Genomic DNA, 24,586 nt, shown 5'->3' on the forward strand with positions numbered 1-24,586 from the left:
TGCCCAAAACTGGACAGTGAGTGGGTGGGTCCTTGCCAGATTCTGGAGAGGCTGGGTGATGTTGTGTACAGGGTCCAGTTGGGGACTTTGTTGAAAGGGGGGTAGTGTGATGGACTTGGGGTTATATCATGTGAAGGTCACTCTGTGATGCATGGTTAACCAAAGGTGAAATGTTAATGTTAAAGCAGCTTCAACTGTTCTAACACACTGCAGCTTTAAATATTCAGTTGTTGAACCACATGGCTACATGAGCGTCACAAGGTGGTTTATTTTTCGATAGCGTCGATGGTGGGCAGGGATCAGCTTTACTGATGGACACTGAAGTCATTATAGTGAACGCTGTGTCCTCAACTAGTCAAAGCATTGATGCCCTGATGAGAAGACAGGCTGCCTCTGCACTTAACACAAACCATTCTAATAGTGTGATCAGGAGACTTTCCCTTCAGGTATTCTCTTTTAATGTGATGAAATATTGAAGATTTACTGAAGGTTCAACTGTGTAATCTTTTAACTTTGTTGTCATTTTTAGTTTTCAGTGCTAGAAATAAAATCTACATGTTTGTTGGTGTCTTCTTCAGGACTGCTGTAGATGGAGAACATAACAGCAGTAACTCCTCTCAGACAGCCGATTGTGTTTGAGCTGGAGGGCTTCCACATCCCACCAGGCTACGGTTCGCTCCTGTTCGTCCTGGCTCTGTTTAACTACATGGTTGCACTGTTGGGGAACGGCATAGTGGCGTGTGTCATCGTCATAGACAAGAACCTGCACAGACCCATGTTCGTCATGCTTTGTAACCTGGTTGCCTGTGATCTGCTCGGGGCCACGGCAGTCCTGCCTCGCCTCATGATGCACTTCTTGACAGGACAGAAGAAGATCGCCTACAGCACGGCCCTCGCTCAGGCCTTCTCCGTGCACACTTACGGTGTCGCAGTGCAGACAATTCTGGGTGCGATGGCCTATGACAGGTATCGAAATGCATTAAAACAATCAGCCAAAAATTTAAGTTGCTTCTCTACCTTCATGTATTGATATTACAGACTTAGAGACTGAAGATGAGATGTCTGTTTCTTAATAATAATAATTATCAGTTCAAAGAAGATTCACCATCATGTCAGACTGCATTTTATTTCATTGTTTTTGGTTTGTAACTGAGTTTTAAAATGTTATTAATGGTTTATATCACAGCTTCTCAAAGTCAAACATCAGGTCAATCTGGACCCGGCCCGGTTGTTCCTATATTGAATTAAATCTTCTAGCGATCAATAAACTGTAGAGATGCTGAATACACAGTGTAGCTGCAGATCATCCTATGAATGTGGCTTGTTTCTCTGTTGTTGACGTGGATGCAGGGACTGCAGCAGCCCCTAAAATGAAGCAATAACAATTCACAAGAAGGCCCAAATAGTTAAGAATTTGTCCAAAACAGTGCTTCACAAATTCTTTAAAGATGTTCATAACACAACAGCTCACAAAATGTAGTGAGTTTTTGATGTAGTCTGGGGAATTTCTCTCGCTCTTCATGTCCTTGCTGTTGTTGACTGTACTGATGTGGCTGTTTGACCTGTGACATGTTGGTGTTCATGTGTGCCGTCTGCTGTTGTGACAAACGTCTTCAAAATGTCATCATGAGCATTCAGATCAACACAAAACCATTTACAATGAGGTTGTTATATAGACTGATGTTAACTGTGACCTTTGACACTGTGACAAGTCAACTGCAGCAGAGAGTGGAGAGTGTTGTGTTGTTGCTGCTGAGTTCATCTAGTTACACCAGAGGATTTTCTGTAAATCACAGAGTCTTGTTTTCTCTTGTAGCCTCCACAGTCTCTGCAACAAGTGTAAATGTAGTCACAAGAATATTTGGAAACAATCTGCCAAGCTCCTATTGTGGGCATGTTTCCTATTTGGCAAGTAAATCTAGTAATTACATATTGAAGACTTGAGATGTGATGTTTGATTTTACCGATTGTTCTAGATCACTGACCTGAAATTCAAATCAGATGCAGACCTCTGAGTAATAAGTTTGAGATGTAGAGACGTTTGTCCAGTCTGCCTCTAGCACATACGAAATGTTTTAGTTTGGAAGTAGTTTGTTCATGTTCATGAACCCTTACAGATTACAGTTATGTATGTGTATGTCAACTTCTCTATCAAAACACTCCCCTAACATTGTGGCAGCTTCTTTGTTGATTTGGCAGCTGTAAAGTTTTAATGGTGCACCGTGTAGTTTTGGAGAAGAAAACCAAACCCTGAATTTTAATATTTACAATATTACTGAGGTAATTATACAAATATGTGAATAAACAAGCAGTCTTAGAGGAAAATAAGGTCCCAGAACACTGTTTGAAGTTAGAAAGGTGGCAGGGTCCGCCACATGTAAACAAAATAAAATAGTATCCACTGTTTTGTCCTTTAAGCTCAGTTTGTTTAATCAGTTTATTCCATCATGAAAACAGAGTGTGTTGATGAAGTTGGTTTAGGCAGAATGAAAATATTTCTCTTTTCGCTGACGTGTCTGATCTAAAACTACAAAGTGCTCCTTTAATTGTGCTTGTTCATTTAGACATTTTTTTTTTATTATGACATCCTGTAAGAAGCTAATGAGTGTTTTGATATGTTGTTGACTCCCTTTGCAGGTACGTTGCAGTGTGTGAGCCTCTCAGGTATCCGGCCATCATGACTTCAGCTCGGCTGCACTTCTGCTGCGCCCTGGCCTGGGTCGTCGCTCTGCTGTGTATCGCCATTCTCTTCAGCTTTCACATGAACGTCCCGCTGTGTGGCACCACGATCCAACACGTCTACAGCAGCAACCGTTCCATCCTCAGACTGGCCTGCAGTCCCACCCCTGTAAATAGTATCTACGGTCAGTGCATTCATGTCCTGATATAAAGTATGTTATTGAATATTATCAGCAGATGTTTAGACAGTCAAGTATTTATATCAATTCAGTTCAGTTTCTACATATTTTATCTGCTGCTTTAACTTTAAAAATAACAAGTGCTCAACGAAACAAGACTCCAGAGAACCACCTGCAGCTTTTAACCAAAAATATACTCAGTTTGTATTCTCAGCTCATAATGAGGTCATTTAACAGGTGCAACATGTAAGAATTGGCCGCCCTTTGAATTCATACCCAAAGCAGATGAGGTCAGCATATCACCAGAGTAACCGCTAACTGTCTCTAACTGTGACCACTGTTAGGTAGTTCGCCTAATCAGCCATGTAGCTAGCAAAATGAACAAAGTGGACTTCAGGGTCACTCCATGCCAACTCTCCTCGGGCCTCCAGGTTCATGTCATAGATTTTCAACTGCTTATTTTAAGGAAAGTTGGTAACATGTATCAATTTAATTAGTTATTGCTGAATGTTTACAATAATCAAATTAAGACCAGGAAGTCTTGTTTTACCAGCACGAACAATCTGTTATTCTAAAAAAAATCATATCTCCACTAGGTTTCACTTTCCTGCAACCACATTTTGGTTCTGTGTAGTATTAATGTAGTTCTGTCACATCTAGGAGCAATTTGGTCCTGAATGAAAAACTAAGTGCCACACATCCTGTTAAATAAAGAACGGGAGCTGAATAAGCCATTACACAAAGGGAAAAAAACAAGAAAGTGTTGATATATCAATAAATTCAATGCTGTTATATTACTCCTTCATCTTTAAGATTTTTGAAATGAACAATTTCACACTTCTCACATTCAGTGGTTTTATTTCATTCAATACACTATATATATTGCAAGGTGTTATGAATTTAAGAGAAGTTTCAGCATTAATTAAGAAAATCTGTGACATGTACTGGGATTTTGGGTGAGTTGGAATGGAATGATCCGACAGGCTGAGGTGTTGATACTTAACTGAAAAGATAATTGTGATGTTTTCATGTTTTTTAGGTCTGTCCATGTCCTGGTCTGTGAGTACAGGCGTCTTCCTGATCATTGCGTTTTCCTACTGCAGAATCCTTCACGCGTCTGTCAAGCAAAACAGAACCAACAGCCTCGTCCGGAGCAAAGCCTTTCAGACGTGTGCATCACACCTGGTTGTGTATGTGCTCTATGAGATAGCCTCAGTGGTCTTAATTGTGAGTTACAGATTCCCCTCAGCCTCCCACAATATGAGGAAGTTCTTCAGCATCCTGTGTGTTATCATTCCACCAGCCATCAACCCAGTTATCTACGGACTGGTCAGCAAAGAAATACGTGTGAGCATCATCAAGCATTTTAACAAACTGGTCCGTCACAAGAAGTGAGAGAGAAAATATGATTATTTAGGATTTATTTAGGATTTAGGTGTGTTATCTGGTCCAGGAATGTTGCTCTTTCACCATGTCTCCTGTCTATCTTCTTCTAACTATCAATTATAAAACATACTGGATATTATATCTGTTTTTAATTATGAGCCTAATCACCAGCCTTCCATTTGCTGTTAAACACTCTCAGTTCTTCACAGATAAATAATGAGGCTGGAATATAGTTTGTGTTGTTCAAAGAACTGAAAAATAACATTTGAAAAAGATTCTTTTAGACATTTAACTCCACCAGTGAAATATTAAAACCTGTTCCCAGCAGCTGTATGGATGCTGGTGGTGTACAAGGCGCGATATAAATGAAGTTATCATTCATTTTATCAACTGTTTTACTGTAAAATCAATAAATATCCATATTCTAAGAGCTAACTTGTTAATGTCATCATTTGATAAATGTATAGGCTGTCATTGTCAGAAATATTTTTGGTTTGAGTCACTGTCTATAACTAAAATCTCTAGATCTCAAATTTCAACAAATTTTGCAAAAAAAAGAAAAAGAAAAAGAAATGATCTAATAGCTTTTCCAGTTGTCTCTGACTGATACTATGCACGACACGCACAATATCCTCAAATGAGACATTTTGTTGACACCCTGACTTTTCCTCCTATCGTTCTCTGGCCAAGATGTAAAACATACACCCAAGACATCTTCATCATGATAAAATAGGCTGACTGCAGACACTGGCTTCACATTTATGCTCCACAGACAAATGTACAGCATGACAGTTCCAAGTGCACCACCTTACAATCAGAGAGCTGCTAATTTAAAGCCTTTTCACACCAAACACAGTTTTCATCAGAATAAATTGACTGGACATTTTTAATGGTTTCTCATTAACATATGAACACCATACATGTGGGGGAGAAAATTCGGACATACCTCAGTGTCCACAGACAATATAATGTGGAGCTCTTCTGTGTGTTAACAACAGTTAGCGGTTGCTAACAAGCGTCTGAATGAGACTACAGAGGTTGTCGGGGACATTAAACGTCCTCACAGTGAACACAGAGACTCATCTACTCGTTCGTCTTTACAGGCCACTTTAGTTACACACTGTTCTAACTCTGACTCACAACTTGTACATTGATCAGTTGATTGAAAACCTTTTTGTAATTGTGGAGTAAGACGCTTACTGGTTAAATGTCAGTGTCATAAACTTGTGTTTGTCACATAAATTATTTTCTACATTGATCCAAAAATACTGCGACAAAAATACTTAATCATTACACTGTTATATTCGGTGTGGGCCAGATCTGGGCCACAACATTTACATTTACATTCAGGGCATTTAGCAGACGCTTTCGTCCAGTGACTGACAATAAGTACATTTGCCACAAGAAAACAACCGTAACATATCACTGTCAATAGAGTAAAAAATAAAAACAATTTCAATTTTCAAGCCCAAAACAGCTGTTTTGTTATCTGTGGTCACTCTTTACGTCTTCTGAATGTTATCGGACTCAATCTATCCAATTCTGATAATAAAATGAGTCATTTGATGTCAGTTGTGAAGTTAAACAAAAAGTTTACTCTTCCTTCATAATGTAAGTCTAAAGGAAAAAGTCTTGAGCCAGAGTGTGTCAGACATCATCATCAGACATGGAGAAAACATGCACAGTGACCTTTGAGACAAGTGTCATTAATCATCATCACATCAATGACTGAATGTTGCATCACATGTTGTTCAAGGCTCAGTGAGTCCCCTGATGTTAAAATGGCGTCTATAATAAAGTAAACTTTCATCGCTGCTGGTGAATCTGCCCACAGTGAAGTCTTTTTTTTTACAAAGTAGATATTACTGCATCACACGCTATGTGTTACAATGCATTTTTACACTTTCGAAACATTGTGAAAATATGATTGATGGTGTTAAACTCTGCATGTTTAATGGTTTTTATTTCTACTTTATTTGTAGAACTTATCTGATAGAAAAGTGTCTTTGCTATCATATAACACATGTTTGATGTCTAGCCTGTCAAGTCTTTGTCAATGTCTCAATATTAACATTTTTATTGTTCAAATATTGATCTAACACTAACAATGTTAATGTTACAATCAGACTTTTGATGCTTTTTTATTTCTTTAGTTGGTTTTTCTGCTTTCTTAATTCCTTTTAATTTGTTGATACTTTTGCACATTGTAACTTTAAAGCTACATGAGCGTCAGAGAGCGGTTGATTTTTCAATGGTAGCGTCGATGGTGGGCAGGGATCAGCTGTACTGACAGACACTAAAGTCAATAGAGTGAACGACTTGTCCTAAACTAGTCGGAGCATCGATGCCCTGATGAGAAGACAGGCTGCCTCTGCACTTAAACCATTATAATAGTGTGATCAGGAGACTTTCCCTTAAGGTATTTTCTTTTTATGTGTTTGATGAAATATTGAAGTTTTACTGAAGGTTCAACTGTGTTATTTTGTCATTGTGTTTGTCATTTAGTTTTTAGTGCAAAAAAACTTGTCTACATGTTTGTTGGTGTCTTCTTCAGGACTGCTGTAGATGGAGAACATAACAGCAGTAACTCCTCTCAGACAGCCGATTGTGTTTGAGCTGGAGGGCTTCCACATCCCACCAGGCTACGGTTCGCTCCTGTTCGTCCTGGCTCTGTTTAACTACATGGTTGCACTGTTGGGGAACGGCATAGTGGCGTGTGTCATCGTCATAGACAAGAACCTGCACAGACCCATGTTCGTCATGCTTTGTAACCTGGTTGCCTGTGATCTGCTCGGGGCCACGGCAGTCCTGCCTCGCCTCATGATGCACTTCTTGACAGGACAGAAGAAGATCGCCTACAGCACGGCCCTCGCTCAGGCCTTCTCCGTGCACACTTACGGTGTCGCAGTGCAGACAATTCTGGGTGCGATGGCCTATGACAGGTATCGAAATGCATTAAAACAATCGGTCATCACGCATTAACATTAGAGACTCAGAGACTGAAGATGAGACGTCTGTTTCTTAATAATAATGATTATCAGTTCACAGGAGATTCACCATCATGTCAGACTGCATTTTATTTTATTGTTTTTGGTTTGTAACTGAGTTTTAAAATGTTATTAATGGTTTATATCACAGCTTCTCAAAGTCAAACATCAGGTCAATCTGGACCCGGCCCGGTTGTTCCTATATTGAATTAAATCTTCTAGCGATCAATAAACTGTAGAGACGTTGAATACACAGTGTAGCTGCAGATCATCCTATTAATGTGGCTTGTTTCTCTGTTGTTGCCATGGATGCAGGGACTGCAGCAGCCCCTAAAATGAAGCAATAACAATTGCTGAATTCATGAGAAGTTAAGAATAATCAAGAATTTGTCAGAAACAGCTTCACAAATGTTGTAAAGATCTTCTAATGCAACAGCTCACAAAATGCAGTGATGTATACTGTAGTCTGTGGAACTGATGTGGCTGTTTGACCTGTGACATGTTGGTGTTCATGTGTGCCGTCTGCTGTTGTGACAAATGTCTTAAAATGTTACTATGACCATTCAGATCAACACAAAACCATTTACAATGAGGTTTTTATATAGACTGATGTTAACTGTGACCTTTGACACTGTGACAAGTCAACTGCAGCAGAGAGTGGAGAGTGTTGTGTTGTTGCTGCTGAGTTCATCTAGTTACACCAGACGATTTTCTGTAAATCACAGAGTCTCGTTTTCTCTTGTAGCCTCCACAGTTTCCACAACAACTATACATGTAGTTACAGGAATATGTTCGAAACAGTCTGCCCAGCTCCTAATGTGGGCTGTTTTTTGCATTTGGCTTGAGATGCAAAGACGTTCATTTTTACCGATCGTTGTGGATCCCTGACCTGAAATTCAAATCAGATCCAGATCTCTGAGTGATAAGTTTGAGATGGAGAGACGTCTCTCTGGTCTGCTTTTAGAGATAAGAAATGTTTTTGTTTTGAAACAGTTAGTTCATGTTCATGAAAAATAAAACAGTATCCACTGTTTTGTCCTTTAAGCTCAGTTTGTTTAACCAGGTCATTCAGTCATGAAACAGTGTGTTGATTAAGTTTGTTTAGGCAGAAAAAAACTCAGTCAATGAAGATGTTTCTCTTTTCATTGACATTTCTTGGCTAAAACTACAGAGTGCTCCTTTAATTGTGCTTGTTCATTTAGACATTTTTTTTTATTATGACATCCTGTAAGAAGCTAATGAGTGTTTTGATATGTTGTTGACTCCCTTTGCAGGTACGTTGCAGTGTGTGAGCCTCTCAGGTATCCGGCCATCATGACTTCAGCTCGGCTGCACTTCTGCTGCGCCCTGGCCTGGGTCGTCGCTCTGCTGTGTATCGCCATTCTCTTCGGCTTTCACATGAACGTCCCGCTGTGTGGCACCACGATCCAACACGTCTACAGCAGCAACCGTTCCATCCTCAGACTGGCCTGCAGTCCCACCCCTGTAAATAGTATCTACGGTCAGTGCATTTGATTACAATGAAGCTACAGCTATTTCTTTTGTATGTACACAAAATAATTACTTCTTTCAGATGTTGAGCACACATTTGTTAAAATCGAATAAGTCATCCACCTGACAGGTGTGGCAAATCAAGATGCTGATTGCTGTGGAGGAGCAGTATAGCAAATAGCTTAAAGTGGCAGTTAATAATCTAAAAGATTTTGGTTAATCAAATGGGTTATAAACTTCATGAATGAATCAATTCTCATCACACTGCAACTGTGTGTAAGTACGAATCAACGTCTACTCCTGAATTAGACTAGTGGGGTTAAATGTAAAGACTTTTGGCTAAATGGTTCAAGATGTGAATCTCAGATTTTAGCACTGTCCAAATTATGCTGGAATTAATATTGCACATTTAAGAACAACAGTACACTTCCTCACACGGGGCACCATTATGTTATTCCTTGCATCACACAACACACAATTAAGAAGTGTTTATGCAACACTAAAAGGGAGTTTTAGGTTAAATTGTGCTGTCAATAATAATTCATGATCATAAGGGGTAATCATTGATTATGATAAATAGTTTGATCACCACCCTTGAAGAAACATAAAAGATAACAAATTTACTAAATCGGTCTCATAAAAAGGTACTAAATTGCTTATAACTGTAATTAATAATTAACTTTATGATTACAACCACATTTTCTATAACAGCTGTAATGGTTGAAGGATTTTGGAGTTCTTGTCACTGTAGAGGTCGGCAACATTCACTCAGTACAGAAACTGACAGCAAGAAGGTTCAAAAGTCTTTTATTCTACATAAAGTTTAAAACAAACAGTTTTCTCCTTTCTTTGGCGAGGATAACAGCTCGGTGCTAACTTGCTTGGTGTTCCTCAGATTGTGAAGTTCGCTGGTGTTGGCAAGGTGTGAATTTAACAGAAGTTTCAACATTAATTTTTACAAGAAAATCTGTGATGTGAACTGGGAAAAGTTCTAGATTTTGGGTGAGTTGGAATGGAATGATCCGATAGGCTGAGGTGTTGATACTTAACTGAAAAGATAATTGTGATGTTTTCATGTTTTTTAGGTCTGTCCATGTCCTGGTCTGTGAGTACAGGCGTCTTCCTGATCATTGCATTTTCCTACTGCAGAATCCTTCACGCGTCTGTCAAGCAAAACAGAACCGACAGCCTCGTCCGGAGCAAAGCCTTTCAGACGTGTGCATCACACCTGGTTGTGTATGTGCTCTATGAGATAGCCTCAGTGATCATAATTGTGAGTTACAGATTCCCCTCAGCCTCTGAAAATATGAGGAAGTTTTTCAGTATCCTGTTCATTATCATTCCACCAACCATCAACCCAGTTATCTACGGACTGGTCAGCAAAGAAATACGTGTGAGCATCATCAAGCATTTTAACAAACTGGTCCGTCACAAGAAGTGAGAGAGAAAATCTGATTATTTAGGATTTATTTAGGATTTAGGTGTGTTATCTGGTCCAGGAATGTTGCTCTCTCACCATGTCTCCTGTCTATCTTCTTCTAACTATCAAATTTAATCTTTACAGAGCTACAGTCACCCCTATTGTTTGTGTTGTTCAAAGAATCCAAACATGTTTTTAGACATTTTACTCCACCAATGAAATATTAAATCCTGCTTACAGCAGCAAAGTTGTCATTCATGTATCTACTGTTTTATTGTGAAATCAATAGATGTCCATTTACTAAATTGTTAATTTTATCTTTTAATAAATGTATAGGCTGTCGTTGTCACTGACATGTTTTTGGTTTGAATCACTTCCTAAATAACTAGCAGCTGTGGATCACAAACTTCAATACATACATGCAACAAAAAAATGGCGCAGTGGCTTTTCCAGTTGTCTCTGACTGACACTACGCACAACACATATCCTCAAATGAGACATTTTGTTGACACCTTGACTTTTCACAGACGAATGTACACCGTGACAGTTCCAAGTGCACCACCTTACAATCAGCGAGCTGCAGAGTTTTCAGCACAAAAAATTGACTGGACATTTTTTATGGGTTCTCATTAACATATACACCCAATACATGCGGGGGAGAAACCTCGATGTCCACGGACAATATAATGTGGAGCTCTTTCATGTGTTAAAAATGGCAAGCGGCTGCCAACAAGCGTCTGAATGAGACTACAGAGGTTGTCGGGGACATTAAACGTCCTCACAGTGAACACAGAGACTCATCTACTCGTTCGTCTTTACAGGCCACTTTAGTTACACACTGTTCTAACTCTGACTCACAACTTGTACATTGATCAGTTTATTGAAAACCTTTTTGTAATCGTGCAGTAGGACACTTAGTGGTTGTGACGTTTATGTCATGTGACAATAATGTCGTCTGTTTGTAGCCTAACATTAGCTTTTTACTGCTACACATTTAATTTGCACTTCAAACATCACAAAGTGGTGTTCAATCTATGAAGATTACCTAGATGAACTAAGCCTGGAAGATTCATGAAGTTGTGTTTGTCACAGAGATTATTTCCTGCACAATCCAAAATACAATTCAAAAATCCTACAGATGGAACCAGGACAATGCTAACTTATGTTGGCGACAAAAATACTTCATCACTACGCCGCTCTATTTGGTGTGGGCCAGATCTGGGCCACATCAGTGACTGAATGTTACATCACATGTTGCTCAAGGCTCAGTGAGTCCCCTGATGTTAAAATAGCATCTATAATAATGTAGGCCTTCACTGCTGCTGGTGAATCTGCCCACAGTGATGACTGAAGACCAAAGTCACACAGTAGGTATGACTGCATCACATGCTATGTGTTACAATGCATTTTTATACTTTCTAAACATTGTGAAAATACATCTTTTATGGTTATTTCTACTTCATTTCTGGAATTAACCTGATAAAGAATTGTCTGTGCTATCAATTAAATACATCTTTGGTGTCTAGAATGTAAATACTTTATCAATATCCTATTTTATTATTTCAGCTTCATGGAAAACTACACCTACAACAGCTTCACCCTCCAAATAGAAGGGTTTCAGATCACGAAGGACCTCATGTACCCTGTCTTTTTCTTGTTCTTTACCTCCTATGTTTTTGTTATGGTTATGAATATCGGCATTGCTGTTCTGATTTTCATCGACAAGAACCTTCACCAGCCAATGTATCTCATTTTCTGCAACCTGTCAGTAAGTGATATCATTGGAAGTACTCATGTTTTGCCTCGTTTGCTCTCAGACATTTTGCTGCCTCCCTCTGAGCGCCTCATCAGTTATTATGAGTGCGTTGTCCAGGCTTTCATCACACAGTTGTTTGGTGCAACTTCTCACACTGTGCTCATGATTATGGCCTTTGACAGATATGTGGCCATCTGTAATCCTCTGCGCTATGCTGTCATAATGACCAACAAAATGGTGATCAAGCTGACAGTTTCTGCCTGGGGAGTGGCCTTGGTTCTGGTCGGGATTCTTCTCGGTCTGACCATACGGCTGAACCGATGCAGGACGATGATCATGAATCCTTACTGTGACAATGCCTCTCTGTTTAAACTCTCCTGTGACAGTGTGTTTATTAATAATATCTACGGCCTCACGTTCACTGTTGTCTTGCTCACCTCTTCTATAGGCACCATGGTTCTCACTTACACAAAGATTACAGTCGTCTGTCTGACCAGTAAGAACAAGTCTTTGAACAGTAAAGCCTTGAAGACCTGCAGCACTCATCTGGCTGTGTATCTGATCATGTTGATCAGTGGATTCACTGTCATTACTATGCATCGCTTCCCTCAGTACTCAGACTACAGAAAACTTGCTGCCATACTGTTTGTTATCGTCCCCAGCAGCCTCAACCCCATTATTTATGGAGCGCAGTCTAAAGAAATAAGGAAATTCTTATTTGAAATGTTTAAGTCCATAAAAGCAAAAAAATGAATGTCTACTCACTTCGGCATCTTTTCAAGTCACAGATGTCTAAAGAACTTCTTGTGGTTTTAAGTTTTTCAAACAACCAAATTTCAAATCATGTATCAAGAATTACAGGGAGGATTTGAATCCCTGGTTTCAAACTCAGTAGTCTGAATGAAGTTATTCATCCGCTTTATTACTGACCATGTCTGTTCATCCAGACTTGGCGCAGAAGTGAAAAGATGTCTAAAATTACCTTGAAAAAACGTTGAGCCCTGATTGAAAACATTTTATTTTTTTCTGCTTAAACAAATTGAATAAATAGACTATCTTTGTTTTCATGACTGAATAAACTTAATAAACAAACTGACCTTAAAGGACAAAACAGTTTATACTGTTTTACTTGTGGCGGACCCTGCCACCTTTCTAACTTCAAACAGTGTTCTGAGACCTCGTTTTCCTCTGAGAACAGCGTTATTCACTAAGGAGAAAATGCATATTGCTGAGTTTGTATTATTAACTCATTAATCTTGTAAATTTAAACAAAATCATCTAAACAATTCTCAGTTTGAATTTCCTCTTGAATTCCCCCCCGCCAGAGCCTTAAGTGGAACACTTCCCCTTTCTTTTTAGCACACAGTGCCATCACTTTTTCTTGGCTTCTCTTTTATTAACCTTCTCACCTTTCATACATTTATTTCAATATTAAACATTCTTTTACTGTAATTATGGCAAACGCAATGCAGCAGGCAAAGCTTTGATATATTTCAGGATGTATGAATCTCAACTTTCTATCTCCATGTTTGTGTGTGCATGTTAATTAATTCATTTACTTGTGGGGATACTAGATAGTGGCAGAGTGAACTGCTGAGGGCAGCTCATTGTTTCATAGGACCTCGCGGATCTCTGATATATAAATAAAAAAGGGCAATATATTTTATTATTTGTCTGTTTTTGAAACAAGGTTAATTCATTTGTCACTTTACAACTACTTTACAACAGTCACACACAGATTTCAAACTACCAAACTTCCTTCTTACACAACGTCACAAAGCAGTCTGGTCAGCAGTCTATGACCCCGGTTTGTCTGGGCCAGCTTGGCCCCAGGGGGACATTACTGCAACAGTTCAAAATCAAATCATGAAGAGGTCACAGAATGACAGCAGACTGGATTGAGAGCAAAAATGTGTTAAAACATCCTTTGTGCATCACACCTGGTTGTGTATGTGCTCTATGAGATAGCCTCAGTGGTCATAATTGTGAGTTACAGATTCCCCTCAGCCTCTGAAAATATGAGGAAGTTTTTCAGTATCCTGTTCATTATCATTCCACCAACCATCAACCCAGTTATCTACGGACTGGTCAGCAAAGAAATACGTGTGAGCATCATCAAGCATTTTAACAAACTGGTCCGTCACAAGAAGTGAGAGAGAAAATCTGATCATTTAGGATTTATTTAGGATTTAGGTGTGTTATCTGGTCCAGGAATGTTGCTCTTTCACCGTGTCTCTTGTCTATCTTCTTCTAACTATCAAATTTAATATATACAGAGCTACAGCCACCCCTATTGTTTGTGTTGTTCAAAGAATCCAAACATAACATTTGCAAAACATGTTTTTAGACTTTTAAAGCCTTCAAGCATTTATTTTTGCCCCAGTTCATAGTTTACTTGATACCTGTTGTGGCAGCTCTCTGTCATCGTCACCTTCTGGCTTCACGACTGAAAATGTTCTGATGCAACACTGTTCATGAAACACTCTCACACTCTTTTGGATTCTGTGGAAATGAGGGCAGGAGCTGAGTCAATACCTGTTTGTAACCTGCTCATTCATCACACACATGATCACCTGTACAGGATACCTGACACAGCACAGTACTGATTTTTCAGATGAATGGGTTTCAATGAGATGTCTTATTCAAAGGTTTAACAACAACTTGATACATAAAATGAGACTCCAGCAGAGGGAAACTGGAGAAAAAATGGCTCTTAAAAATAAAATAGCTCTTTCCACCTCACGTCGCATCTGACAAATGCCAGTTCAGTCTGTTGGAACAAAATCAAAACAGTTGAAGCTCAGGCACAGAACTGGACCGGCACAAATGGAAACCTCCCCAAACCCAGTTTGTTGTCCTTATTGTTTGCCTGACTATACTAATGTCACCGTTAGCATGGAGCACACTGTTCACATCGTGACATTAGCAAACCACTTGCCCACATGATGCCATACATGCTGTCTGCTCCTCTGTCTCACTCCATGAAGACAACACTTCTACAAAGGACCACACACCTTTCAAAGGTGAGCATTTACCCTGTCGCATTGGTTCTAATGACAATCTGAAATTCATCTAAAAATTCTGGAGTACGCAGCAGAGCTTCCCTGGAAGTTTTAGTTTTTGACAGGTTGTGTGGGCAACAAGTGGCAACATGTTGTAACTGCTGTCTTGTGATCTTGTTATCTGAAATTCTTTATGCTGAGAATTTGTTTCACAATCTCCATGTTCTTTTTTACTTCTGTGGAACTGAGGCGAAGGAAACAATAAAACCTGTTAACCATATTTAGAAAGTTCCTCCCCCTAAAAACCACCAACGCGCTTGTCAAGAGCACTTATAAAGGCTGAGTCTTCTCTTCCAAATTCAACAAGCTCACCTGACAGCTCACGACAAACAACTGAATCCTGTGGTAAGCTGAAGACGTCACTACATCTCTGTGAACTGCTTTCTTTAAAATACAGCAAAATGCATCTTTCTATCTCATTTTTTATGTGTGCATTTTACATCAAAGCTAAGCTGCTAGACTAGATGCATGTATGTATGTACTTCATCTTGTGGTGACCGATTCTTATGACGATCACTGTTTTGCTTTCCTCTTAGTGACTCTCTGCCTGTCCAGACTTCAGCTGCAACAATGTCGCAAATCGCTAACGTCAAGGATGTCAGTGCTGGCAGTAACGCAGGCAAAATTGGTGCCGACAACACGTATGATGTACAAGGTAAATGAAGTTGTGAGTATATTTTTCTGTCAGGTTAACTTGACAGTTTCATTAAATCTCTCTGACTACACTTACAGGTGGTGCTGGAAAAAATGCTTCTCTGGGTAACGTCACTGACGTCAAAGTCTGTGGAGCAAATGATGGCAAAATCGGAGCAGAAAACCAGTATGACATCAAAGGTGAGTGATTCCTCATGGTGCTGGGTCGGTATGAGCCCTTTATTTCAGATTCATTTCTAATATTCAGACGAGAGCATCTTCATGCCAACAATCTGAGTTTCTGTGGTTAACATTTTACTCTTTTTTTCAATCCTGATATTTCATCAGGGGGACTGGGAGATTGTTCCAGTATTGGAAACGTTTCTGTGGTCAGTGTTGGTGAAAACTCAGGCACCATTGGTTCCGGCAACAAGATCAACATCAGCTGAGGTAACACATTTTAAGATTGTGTGTTGTTTTTCTTGTGAATGCATCATTGTAAAATGATGTCGTCTGATTTCTCTCATCAACGTTTGTATTTGATTCTCTTTGTCTTTCTCCCTTTTAGGAACTTGCCCCTCAATAAATGGACAACTCTTCTAAGAATTATGTTTTTTGGCTAATAATTGAAATGCCTTAGTATAAGTAGTAGTAGTAGAGGTGGTTGTTGTTGTATCAGTAGCAGTAGTAGGAATATGTTTTAGCAAATGTTTAACTCGGGATTTCAAACTAGCAAAAATTACTCTTTCATGAGCTGAATGTAAAAAAAGTTTCAATAAAAATAAAGTCCATCTACTCTATTATACTGTCTTGGCTCAGTGTTTTATTTCTTAATTCATGACTGACATTGCTGCATTCTGAGGGATATTCAGAACAAAGAGAAATTAATTACTTATATTTTTTATTTTGTCAAGAAATGAACAGGTTGGTTTTCAAAAAGAAATCATTCCAGAACTAAACTTAAAATGATTCACAGTATGACTATCTTCAGCTTGTCCCTCATGTTGTGTTCATTTCATGTTAAACAATTTTGTGTTCCCCGTCAAAAATGACCATTCCATTTAAACTTATCATAAAAACTGTAAAAATACATAATTATCACTACTTGTTGTGTTAGATCTTTTCATCAACTTTAGTTCTCGTGAACATTACAAGTTTTGAACTTCTATTTGTTATTTATGGCCTGTATACCTCACTGACCTGAGCGTATACATCTTGAATTTGAGTTCTAAAAAGCATAATTTCTGGATTTTTTCTATTATAAAAAATAATCAGATGAAACATGGTATATTGTTTATCACAGACTACCTAGGGTCAAAGTTACCGAGGACATTTGTTTTGAAACCATAACACTAGTCTTGCTCCCGGTCAAAAGTGACCGGAATATTTTATTTGTGTACAAAGGAAATTATCCCAAAACAATTTCACAATATTACAAGATCAATGTCTTAAAGTCATTAAAGAACAACTAACAAGAACAATAACATTACAATGTTCATCACTCTATCAGACGTGTTTTTCCCCTGCTTCCATCTTGGATTCAGCTCCATCCACAGCACGAATACGTTGTATGTTGACACATCTAACATGTTGAAAAACTCCAACATGGGCCAACGTGTCTTCCTCTGACAAGAGTTTGTGCCAGTAACCTGCAAAAGTGCACAAAGTAGATCAAATCAGGAATACATACAAATGATACCTCATGTATCACATTCAAATGGAAAGAACTGACTCAGTGTTGTTCATAAATTTAATGTGTACTCCACCTAAACCAAGTCTTACTTTTATAGTGCAGGTTAAACAATCTGATGATAGAGAAGAAGTACATGAAAAATAAAAATCAACATACCTTATAAAGGTTGTCAGTTCCGCCTTTGTTCCTGTTGTAATCCAGGATGGCATTGGGTTTCTTGTCCTCCCTGGTGATCACAGCAGCATCCCTGTGCAGAGTCGTCATCAGGAACACATTTTTCCTTTTCTTTGGACAGTAGGACACAAGAGTGTCCTCACTGTCAGTTTCCTGGCTTCTCTCCTCCTCACCAGTGTGGCAATCACATATGTAATCAATATCCTCACTTATGGTATATCGACGTGCCATGGTGCTACCACACAATGAACTGTGAGCAAGGCCTCAAAAAAGCATTGATATAGGCTACCAAAGCTGCGAGAAAAGTTCAGTATTACTGAAACAATGCTGCAACTTTCTGAGAACAGGTGATGTTCCCGCGGGACAGAGACTCTACCAGGCTAAGGTTCCCGTGGTGGTTGCCTGGGAACCAAGGTGTGTGTGTGTGTGTGTGTGTGTGTGTGTGTGTGTGTGTGTGTGTGTGTGCATGTGTGTTTGTGTGTGTGCATGTGTGTTTGTGTGTCCATATGACAAATGAGGATGTACCTGAGATCAGTTTTTATACACTAATTGTAGTCTCCCCCATTCATTTCTAATGACTGGTCATTTATGACCGGGAACACCAAGAGTGTACAAAAGTTGAATTAAATACACAAAATTGTATGCAAATGAATACTATTTATTTTGTGTGTTGAAATCCTCTTTGTGGACAAAGTCATGGACTCTTAGGTCAGTCTAATCAAATTAAGTACATTTTTCAGAGATGAAACTTTTAAATCAGTCAGATTTGACCGGAACACAACATGAGGGTTAATTTGCCTCAGGAGTCCCCCGAGCCAGCCATGTCGGATAGGACTCCTTCTTCAGCTTGACAGCATCCCTTGCTTCCGGTGTCCACCACCGGGTTCGGGGATTGCCACCACGACAGGCACCGGAGACCTTACGGCCACAGCTCCAAACAGCCGTGTCAACAATGGAAGTGGAGAACATGGTCCATTTGGACTCAATGTCCCCAGCCTCCCTCGGGATCTGGTCAAAGCTCTCCCGGAGGTGGGAGTTGAAGACCTCCCTGACAGAGGGTTCCGCCAGATGTTCCCAGCAGACCCTCACAATACGTTTGGGTCTGCCGAGTCTGTCCAGCTTCCTCCCCTGCCAGCGGATCCAACTCACCACCAGGTGGTGATCAGTTGACAGCTCAGCTCCTCTCTTCACCTGAGTGTCCAAGACATATGGCCGGAGGTCATATGACACGACCACAAAGTCGATCATTGACCTCTGGCCTTGGGCGTCCTGGTGCCACGTGCACTGATGGACACCCTTATGCTTGAACATGGTGTTCATTATGGACAAACTGTGACTGGCACAGAAGTCCAGTAACAAAACACCACTCGGGTTCAGATCGGGGAGTCCGTTCCTCCGAGTCATACCCCTCCAGGTAACACTGTCACTGCCTACGTGAGCACTGAAGTCCCCCAGCAGAACGACAGTCCCCGGTTGGAGCGCTCTCCAGTACCCCTCCCAGGGTCTCCAAGACGGCCTGGTACTCTACACTGCTGTTCGGCCCGTAAGCCGAAACAACAGTGAGAGGCCTATCCCCGGCCCGAAGGCGCAGGGAAACGATCCTCTTGTTAACCGGGGAAAACTCCAATACATGTCGGCTGAGCTGAGGAGCTATAAGCAAGCCCACACCAGCTCGCCGCCTCTCACTGCGGGCAACTCCAGAGTGGAAGAGAGTCCAGCCTCTCTCAAGGAGTTGGGTTCCAGAGCCCAGGCTGTGCCCAGGCTGTGCGTGGAGGTGAGCCCGACTATCTCTAGCCGGTACCGCTCAACCTCCCGCACCAGCTCAGGCTCTTTTTCCCCCAGCGAGGTGACATTCCATGTCCCCATGGCCAGAGTCACCGTCCGGGGAGTGGGTTGTCGGGGCCCACGACCGCCACCCAAATCACATGGCACCGACCCCTTCTGAACCCTCCTGCGGGTGGTGAACCTACTGGAGGGCGGGCCCATGTCGCTCTTTCGGGCTGAGCCCCGCGGGCTAAGACCCGGCCACCAGGCGCTCACCTGCGAACCCCAACCCCAGGCTTGGCTCCAGGGTGGAGCCCCGGTAACTTTGTAAACACAGTACACAGAACAGGTCACACAGGTCTCTACATTGTCACCTGCTGATGGACTCTCAATGACAGGACTTGTGCTTTCATAGGTGGTGGTTCTCTGCTGTGTATCTGTCCCTAAACTGCTGGTTGAGGGTGGTTGATCAGGGCTTGGTACTGTTGTGGAGTCTACAGACCTGCTGGCCGGCTGGGTTGATACGTGCCAGAACTGCTTGTAGATGTTTGCTCATCATCTGTATCTTCCTCCCCCTTGTACGTGTCTCAGCATTGATCCTGCATTCATTTAGAAATACGAAGAAAAAGGATCAGTATAGAAAGAGACAAAATATTCAAACAAAGAATCTTATACCGAAAAGAGCTAAACATTTAAAATTGCATGCAGCCAAGGAGCTCTCCCCCTTTATTACTTATTTTATTTTATTATTTATTATTTTATTGTTAACTCATTTACTTAACTGTATGAGAAATCTAATCTAATCTAATATAAACGCATAATACAATGAGTTTCAATATTGCACACAATTCAACAGTAATGTTTGCTTTATAACATTCATGATGACATTTTATGTTTATATCTTGCCTACAGGAATAAGAGACAAATGATACTCCTTACAAGACTACATTTCTGAATCTTAAACATTATTTCACCATTTAATTGAATACAACTTAAATATGGTAACAAGAGCATTTTGTCTACTACAAAACGTTTTTCACCAAACTGTGTATTTGTAGCAGTTTTGCCAAACTGATCATTGACTTGGGATGCAGGCCAAAATTAATGTATGTGACTTACTTCAATTCTGCACGTATAAGATCTTCTACATTTTCAACATCATGATGAAGTGCTTCGAGAGGCTAGTAAAGGACCACATTGTCTCCAGACTCCCCCTCACATTTGACCCGTAATGGTTTGCTTACCGGCCAGGAAGCTCCACAGAGGATGCCATCTCCTCTGCACTGCACCTGAGCCTACAACATCTACAAGGGAGGAACACACATGTGCGAATGTTGTTTCTGGACTTCAGCTCAGCATTCAACACCATCATGCCGCAACGCCTGGAGAGTAAACTGCCCCCCCTTGTCTTCAGCATCCCACTCTGTAACGGGCTGCTGGACTTCCTCACTGACAGACCCCAATCTGTGCGGGTGGGTGTCAGCACGTCCAGTGTCATCTTCCTGAGCAACGGCTCCCCTCAAGGCTGAGTCCACTGCTGTTCACCCTTATGACCCTGTGCCAGGTCCACTACTAACCACATCGTGAAGTTGGCGTATGACACAACAGTAGTGGGCCTTATTTGTGATGACAATGACAATGAAGAGGTGAAACATCTGGTGGACTGGTGCAAAGCCGGCAACCTGACCCTGCCCGACCAGGGCTCACACTATCAGGAGTGACACCTTCCATCCTCGCTATGACACCTTCCATCTCCTGCTGCTGGACTCTGCAAAGCGGCTCTGCAGCCTTTGCAGCAGAACAGCCAGGTTCCACAACAACTTCTTCTCTCTTGCCATAACACTGTTAAACACAAAATAACAATTCCCTCCCCCATCCATATTGTATATTGTCCATTATATTGCATACTTTATATAGTATTTAAAACTACACTTTTTCAATTATTCATTTTTCATGTAAATACATGCTTTAGTTTTTTGACTATTCTGAGCCCCTGAAATGAAATTTCATTCCCATTGCACTGTAAAGTGACATTCGAATGACAATAAAAGAAAGTCTAAGTCTTAATCTAAACTGCATCATTCTACAAGCTTTGTACTTGAACTGTTCATGATTATACTTCTGTGCATCCTTCAGATTAGAACTTTAAAATTTAGTAATTGAGGATGAACATGAACAGGCTGGACCAGGAGAGACACAGTTGAAAGCAGAGTGGTACTGAATGTTTTATACGTGTTTGCTCGAACAACAATTACATTTGGGGGCCACCGATCAGCTCATTTGGTGGCTGGTTCCATGTAGAGAGGCTTTGTCCTCGCTGCAGCAGCCCCGGGTTCGGGTTCCAACCTGGGTCCCTTTGCTGTGTGTCACTACCTTCTCTTTCACCCTGTTTTCTGTCAGCTCTGCAGCTGTCCTATTAATAAACCTGTGAAAAAAAACCTGAAATGAAACTTGACTAATGTCTTATTGACTAATTGTTCTCAGCTCCACAAATGTTAATATTGAGGCAATCCTCTGAAAACTGCTGCATTCTTTTTTGAAAATGATCTTTTAAAGACTTCAAGCATTTATTTTTGCCCCAGTTCATAGTTTACTTGATACCTGTTGTGGCAGCTCTCTGTCGTCATCACCTTCTGGCTTCACGACTGAAAATGTTCTGATGCAACACTGTTCATGAAACACTCTCACACTCTTTTGGATTCTGTGGAAATGAGGGCAGGAGCTGAGTCAATACCTGTTTGTAACCTGCTTATTCATCACACACATGATCACCTGTACAGGATACCTGACACAGCACAGTACTGATTTTTCAGATGAATGGGTTTCAATGAGATGTCTTATTCAAAGGTTTAACAACAACTTGATACATAAAATGAGACTCCAGCAGAGGGAAACTGGAGAAAAAATGGCTCTTAAAAATAAAATAGCTCTTTCCACCTCACGTCGCATCTGACAAATGCCAGTTCAGTCTGTTGGAACAAAATCAAAACAGTTGAAGCTCAGGCACAGAACTGGACCGGCACAAATGGAAACCTCCCCAAACCCAGTTTGTTGTCCTTATTGTTTGCCTGACTATACTAATGTCACCGTTAGCATGGAGCACACTGTTCACATCGTGACATTAGCAAACCACTTGCCCACATGATGCCATACATGCTGTCTGCTCCTCTGTCTCACTCCATGAAGACAACACTTCTACAAAGGACCACACACCTTTCAAAGGTGAGCATTTACCCTGTCGCATTGGTTCTAATGACAATCTGAAATTCATCTAAAAATTCTGGAGTACGCAGCAGAGCTTCCCTGGAAGTTTTAGTTTTTGACAGTTTGTGTGGGCAACAAGTGGCAACATGTTGTAACTGCTGTCTTGTGATCTTATCTGAAATTCTTTATGCTGAGAATTTGTTTCACAATCTCCATGTTCTTTTTTACTTCTGTGGAACTGAGGCGAAGGAAACAAAAAAACCTGTTAACCATATTTAGAAAGTTCCTCCCCCTAAAAACCACCAACGCGCTTGTCAAGAGCACTTATAAAGGCTGAGTCTTCTCTTCCAAATTCAACAAGCTCTCCTGACAGCTCACGACAAACAACTGAATCCTGTGGTAAGCTGAAGACGTCACTACATCTCTGTAAACTGCTTTCTTTAAAATACAGCAAAATGCATCTTTCTATCTCATTTTTTATGTGTGCATTTTATATCAAAGCTAAGCTGCTAGACTAGATGCATGTATGTATGTATGTACTTCATCTTGTGGTGACCGATTCTTATGACGATCACTGTTTTGCTTTCCTCTTAGTGACTCTCTGTCTGTCCAGACTTCAGCTGCAACAATGTCGCAAACTTGTAACTGCAAGCATGTTCGTGACTGCAATAACACAGGGAAACCTGATGGCAACAAACCCTGTGCTGTACATGGTAAATGCTGGCGTGATTATATTTTTCTGTCAGGTTAACTTGACAGTTACATTAAATCTCTCTAATAACTACACTTACAGGTGGTATTGGAAAAAATGTTTCTGTGGGCAACGTCACTGACGTCACAGTCTGTGGAGCAAATGATGGCAAAATCGGAGCAGAAAACCAGTATAACATCAAAGGTGAGTGATTCCTCATGGTGCTGGGTCGGTATGAGCCCTTTATTTCAGATTCATTACTAATATTCAGACAAGAGCATCTTTGTGCCAACAATCTGAGTTTCTGTGGTTAACATTTTACTCTTTTTCTCAATCCTGATATTTCATCAGGGGGACTGGGAGATGGTGCCAGTATTGGAAACGTTTCTGGGGTCAATGTTGGTCAAAACTCAGGATCCATTGGTGCCGGCAACGACATCAACATCAGCTGAGGTAAGAAAACTTACTTGTCACATTAGACACATTTTAAGATTGTGTGTTGTTTTTCTTGTGAATGCATCATTGTAAAATGATGTCGTCTGATTTCTCTCATCAATGTTTGTATTTGATTCTCTTTGTCTTTCTCCATTTTAGGAACTTGCCCCTCAATAGATGGACAACTCTTCTAAAAATCATGTTTTTTGGCTAATAATTGAAATGCCTTAGTATAAGTAGTAGTAGTAGAGGTGGTTGTTGTTGTATCAGTAGCAGTAGTAGGAATATGTTTTAGCAAATGTTTAACTCGTGATTTCAAACTAGCAAAAATGACTCTTTCATGAGCTGAATGTAAAAAAAAACTTTCAATAAAAATAAAGTCCATCTACTCTATTATACTGTCTTGGCTCAATGTTTTATTTCTTAATTTCTGACTGACATTGCTGCATTCTGAGGGATATTCAGAACAAAGACAAATGAATTACTTATAGTTTTTATTTTGTCAAGAAATCAACAGATTGGTTTTCAAAAATAAATCATTCCAGAACTAAACTTAAAATGATTCACTATATGACTTCATCTTCAGCTTATTTTGCAATTTCCGCATTAAAGTGTTAAAATAAATAACCTTACAGTGTGCAGAGTTGTTACATAATACAGGTCTGCTAGCCATTTTGGTGCCTTAAGCATAATTCCCTTATGATGCCCATCCCCCCAGAAAAAACATTTCTTTTTGCCTGTTATGACCCAGCTCGATAGCGGAAAAGGAAGCAACATAAAACCAGGTGTAATTGGTAAATTAGAGTTATTTATTGGCCGGAAGCGGGATTGTCAAAAAGAAAACAAACAAAAAAACACAAACAGTATGCTGAGGACAGAGGGCCTGTGAGTGCTGTTAAATAAAAAAAAAACCAAAACAGATATAACCAAAAGAGGACTCGTAAAACTGCACTGCTGTTTTTAAACAAAATGAAACTAAAACCTCCCTGTCTACTTACCTAGTAACTCCAAACCAAAAACAGTCAAGACAGC

The 24,586-nt window shown here is 40.3% G+C and overlaps 1 protein-coding gene and 2 pseudogenes across 1 annotated transcript; all 3 read left to right on the top strand.

The window, feature by feature from the left end:
- LOC119031630 overlaps nt 1-4,462 on the top strand; it is a 4,923-nt pseudogene extending 461 nt beyond the window's left edge.
- A 2,033-nt stretch (nt 4,463-6,495) lies between these two features.
- On the top strand, nt 6,496-10,396 carry LOC119031631 (annotated as a pseudogene).
- A 1,316-nt stretch (nt 10,397-11,712) lies between these two features.
- On the top strand, nt 11,713-12,651 carry LOC119030714 (olfactory receptor 146-like). Its single transcript, XM_037118505.1, has one exon. It carries the CDS (start codon nt 11,713-11,715, stop codon nt 12,649-12,651), a length of 939 nt encoding a protein of 312 aa, XP_036974400.1.
- The last annotated feature ends 11,935 nt before the right edge of the window (nt 12,652-24,586 follow it).

Source organism: Acanthopagrus latus, chromosome 13 (assembly GCF_904848185.1).
Source record: "Acanthopagrus latus isolate v.2019 chromosome 13, fAcaLat1.1, whole genome shotgun sequence".
In the NCBI taxonomy this organism is placed as follows: domain Eukaryota; kingdom Metazoa; phylum Chordata; class Actinopteri; order Spariformes; family Sparidae; genus Acanthopagrus; species Acanthopagrus latus.